This window comes from Populus euphratica, unplaced genomic scaffold (assembly GCF_000495115.2).
Source record: "Populus euphratica unplaced genomic scaffold, PopEup_1.0 scaffold2.1, whole genome shotgun sequence".
Classification (NCBI taxonomy): domain Eukaryota; kingdom Viridiplantae; phylum Streptophyta; class Magnoliopsida; order Malpighiales; family Salicaceae; genus Populus; species Populus euphratica.
The window spans coordinates 3,496,396-3,500,880 of NW_011499846.1; the positions used below are offsets into that span (position 1 = coordinate 3,496,396).

Sequence of the window (4,485 nt, forward strand, 5' to 3'; positions counted from 1 at the left end):
TTAATTTTTTTAAATTTAATTTTTAAATATTAAATTGATCAAATATTAACATATTAATTCAAGTTAATATAATATATTAAATTTTTTTAGTCAAATTATATTTTAATAAATCATTTAAATTATTTTCTAACTATTAAAATTAATCAAGCTATATCAAATTAATCCTAACCTATCATTTTTTTTCCGCTAAAAAAAACTTGTTAAGAGCGCATATCGGTGAGAGAAAAATCCTCCAATTGCTAAAGTATGTTCCTTCCCTTTTCTTTGTTTTTTCCTATGTGGCATATTGTACATCGTGGAGTCCTTCTAAACTCAAAGTGAATAAGTTTTCCATTCTCGAATCAACTTGCTCACTTTCTTCAGCATCAAGGTGTACAAAAGTCAACATTTATGAACAAAGCATGCAATTTTCTCGGTTGATTTACATGGGTTTGAGTTTTTATTTCTTCGAGTCTCTAGCTTGATCAAATTGAACAGGCATGTTAACAACTATATACATAGACTCTAGTCGGACCATGATGTTGTTTGGTTGAAATATACAAACATGTTTTTTTTTAATATTTTTTTGTTTTGACAGTATAAGAATTTATTTTAAAACTTTTTGAGAGACTGATTTATTTTATATTATATCTCTTTAATTAAATATTTTTATATTTTTTTTTATATCTGGGACAGTAGCTAAACACAGTAAAAAAAAATTAGATAAGTCTTTGGGTTGGAGCATTAATCTTGCCGCTTTGACTAGACAAAAAATAAATAAATAAATCATTACAGGATAAAATCAAAAAGCTCTTCATCAAAATAATAAAATATCTTTAATTTTGCCAAGGAAATCATTAGTACAATTGCTATTACAATTGTGATTACATTGATATGAATGAAAAATCACATTTATTTCTTACACTGAAAATTTCTTTGAATCACATTTATTTCTTACACTGAAAATTACAAAGAAAGAAAACTATACTTGCTGGAATATACATGATAAACACCTTGTAAATTCTTCCCTTTTCTGCAAATGAAAATTTAATAATCTTATTTTTTTTTCCCAAAAGAAACTAAATTTAGTATACCCCAGAAAGAACATTATATGCAAATAACAGCCCCTTAATCAATCATCTACATAATCTGAACGAATGATTAAAGGCCGGCGGTGAATGGCACTTTGGTGGCCGGCAACCAATTATTTCCCGAAATGAAGTTGGCTACAGTGAACTGTGATGCCACGGATGCACTAGTGATAACGTGGTAGCCTTTCCAGTTAACTCTATTGGCAGTAGATGATCCAGGGCCAGTATTCATGTATTCTCCATAATATAAAGTATCAAGAGCAAAATTACCACTCCATGGCATCCAACCAGCTGAGTTAATCAAGCTGTCAAGGTATGTTTTCATGAAAACAGTCCTTGAGTATTTTTGCCATGGCCTGCCGAGGTATGTTTTAACGGAGCTTTGGACTGACTTTAAGTCGGAAGCAGCAGTTACCTTACAATTGTGAATTGAAATTCCGGTGTTTTGGTTAGGGTCTGTCCTCCCCTGAGCGGTAACGGTATTGGTCTTGTTAGGAGGGTTTCGTGCATAGATGTTACAGTTTTGAAAAACAACCGCAGCGTTGCCAAATATGAAGTCAACAGTGCCATAAATGTCACATTCTCTATAGAACTGTCTCTGAGAATGGACATAGAGGGTGTCTTGGTATCCTTCAAAGCTGCACTTGTAGAACACCGATAAATCTGAGCCGGAACGTAAGGCAACTGCCTGATGATTTTTAGCGCCGGCTGTGTTTCTAAATGTCATGTCTCGAGCAATAAAATTATCTCCAACCACGGCTGAAGATATTCAAAACGATGTTATTAGATTTCAGTAATTATATATTTTTATTAAAATAAATCATCGCGATTATAATATTGGTATATGCATAAAAGATGAATTAATTTGTTGCAAAATAGCAAAAATCGAAATTAACTTACTAACACCTTCTGACTATAATGGAGTATAAAACTCAGGATATATAATTATATAAAATGCCTGTCTAATCATTGATATAGTTAAATCATAATGATTAAGTATATATCATGAACCGACTTTTCTTGACAATTGATATCTGGTATCTTAAAAGACAGTTGCCATGTTAATTCATTAGGGAAAAACAAATGAATAGCGTTCGGTTTCAATGTCAGTCTGATGAAGCAAAGTAAATTAATAATTAATAAATAATAAACAATCTTAGAATATAATGATTGATGGCACAAAGATGATGCTTGTACTAAATTAATTATTCCTAGGCTAGCCTCTAAGACTTTCCGAGTGGGGAACCCCCTAGCTTAGACTTCTAGCTAAAAATAACGTTGTTTCTTCCTCTCAACGCAATCAAGAACCTATTCGCTACAATGCTACCTTTTAGCGTCGAGGACCATCCAAACCTATGTAGATACTGTATGGTCCCTAATTAATACGAGAGACGGGTTCCGAAAGATTCAAATTTCTAATTATCAGTTTTGTCCCTTTCAAGATGATATGCAAAACTAATTAAGGACCCTCATGACTTGCATTTTCTCGAGGTTGGAACTTCGCAAGTTCTTTCATGTGTAAACTAGTAAAAGAAAATAACAAATCTAACTGCGCCTTTCTATAATTTCTTCTTTTTTTTAATCCAATAGAAGATTCAGTTAGTGTTTGTGCACGCTTTGATAATTAAATATTTAAAATTTTTATTTAAAATTATTTTTTATATATTTTTAAATTGTTTTAATCTGTTAATATAAAAAATAAATTTAAAAATAAAAAAAATATTTTAATATATTTTCACATAAAAAACTATTTTAAAAATAACTATTACCCCGAAAAAAAAATCAAAAGCTAATGAACCGATGCATGGTTCATGTGCTGATTCTAAATTTTCATGGGACCTTTTTTTTTGGCGTGACGTGTCACCTTAACTAAAAAGCAATATCTATGAATCAAACTTTCCAGCCATGTATAATTAATTATCAGCAAGGTCAAAAATACTCATTAAGTTATCAAGACAAATTGATTGAAATTAAATGTTTATGAATTGATTGGGGATCCTCACCAAAAGTGGCTGACTTGAAAGTTGTAGTGCCTCCTCCGACGCTTTTGCTACCGGTGACAATTGTCTTCCCTATACCATCACCTACCACCATAACATTCTTCACTTTCCGTGCTATCTCAACGTTTTCGTTGTATGTCCCTGCCTTCACATATATCACATACCTCCCAGACCCTGATCTTTTCGATGCCGCATCTATGGCCTCCTTAATGGTCTTGACGTTCCCTGACCCATCTTGTGCCACCACAATGTTTGCCTGAGAAGCTGGTGAAGATGATTGTAAGAGTTTCCGGTCGCCAGGTCTGACCCATGAAGGGAACCCACCATTGAAACTAGGTTCGCGATATGGTGCCTTGTTAATAGCCAAAGTATTGCTGATTAACTTGGACACATTATTACTCATCAAAGGCAAAATATAGTCAGTCATCCCGAATTCAGCGAACCCGGTTCTGCACGTTGCTAGGTTGGTTAAAGCCGTGCTGAGCCATGTTTGTGCATCATATTTTGTGCACTTGCTGCCAGTAGTTTTGTTGAGCCAAAGAACGATCTCTTGATAGAGCTCAAGGCAATCTTCCCATGCAGCTTTTTCAAGCCCATTCCTGCATTTTGAGCCTAGGGAGTACGTATTGACTTTATCATGCATGGCACGGTCCAAGGCTAGTTCAATAGAAATTTTGAGAAAATCGGACTCATGTTGAATGGGGGTATTTTTTGGGTTATGGCTTAAAAAATACTCACATGGTTGTGGATTAGGTGTTTTGCTACACCAAGACTTTACCTCATCGTGATTGTACCCCAAAATGGTCGAGGAGAGAAGGAAAGACACGAATAGAAATGTTTGCATAATTCGAATAGCCATGGATATTGGCTTATTGAAGGCACACGATGGCAAGTGAAAAGTGGATTTCGAAGAAATAGATATGATTTATAGAAAGTTGATGAGGGTTTATGATCAGTTTGTGTGGATTCGTGTTATAAATCGATGGCCTTATATAGCAGCTGAGTAGTGAGTTGGTTGTGATAAACAATGGATTTTCAATATGCTTGCACAACCTTCTCTCTTGATTCAGCATTATTTGATTTGACAATTTGCTTAGACACCAACTGTTGGCTAGTTTTGGATGAGGAAAAATTGTAGATGATGGGAAGCAAGATTAAGTCATGAAGAATAAAATCAGGCGGGGTCTAGGATATTAGTTTTAGGGATTAAATTAGAAAAAAAAATTAAAATTAATTATTGTTAGAGTTAAAATTTGAAATCATTCAAGAAAGAAGCAGGGGGGAAATTTTCTCATCTTAAGACTCCTGTGTATATAATGGAAACTCCTGTGTATCGATAATTTATGTTAAGACTTGAAACTGGAAGGGGCACGAAACGCGACAGTGAAAATTTCTTATGCATGCGGCATGCCATT

At 33.8% G+C, this 4,485-nt stretch overlaps 1 protein-coding gene across 1 annotated transcript; it reads right to left on the reverse strand.

Moving 5' to 3' along the window:
- Positions 1-778: 778 nt before the first annotated feature.
- Positions 779-4,040, reverse strand: LOC105132296 (pectinesterase 2). Its single transcript, XM_011035707.1, has 2 exons — positions 3,074-4,040; positions 779-1,829 (listed from the first exon to the last, which is right to left on the reverse strand). Exons 1-2 carry the CDS (start codon positions 3,927-3,929, stop codon positions 1,141-1,143), a joined length of 1,545 nt encoding a protein of 514 aa, XP_011034009.1. The 5' UTR covers positions 3,930-4,040; the 3' UTR covers positions 779-1,140.
- Between the last annotated feature and the right edge of the window lie 445 nt (positions 4,041-4,485).

Coding starts and splice junctions, on each gene's coding strand:
- LOC105132296 (XM_011035707.1), bottom strand. CDS start 3,929: ATGGCTATTCGAATTATGCAAACATTTCTATTCGTGTCTTTCCTTCTC. Junction 1,830..3,073: donor TTTCAAGTCAGCCACTTTTG/GTGAGGATCCCC, acceptor GAATATCTTCAG/CCGTGGTTGGAGATAATTTT.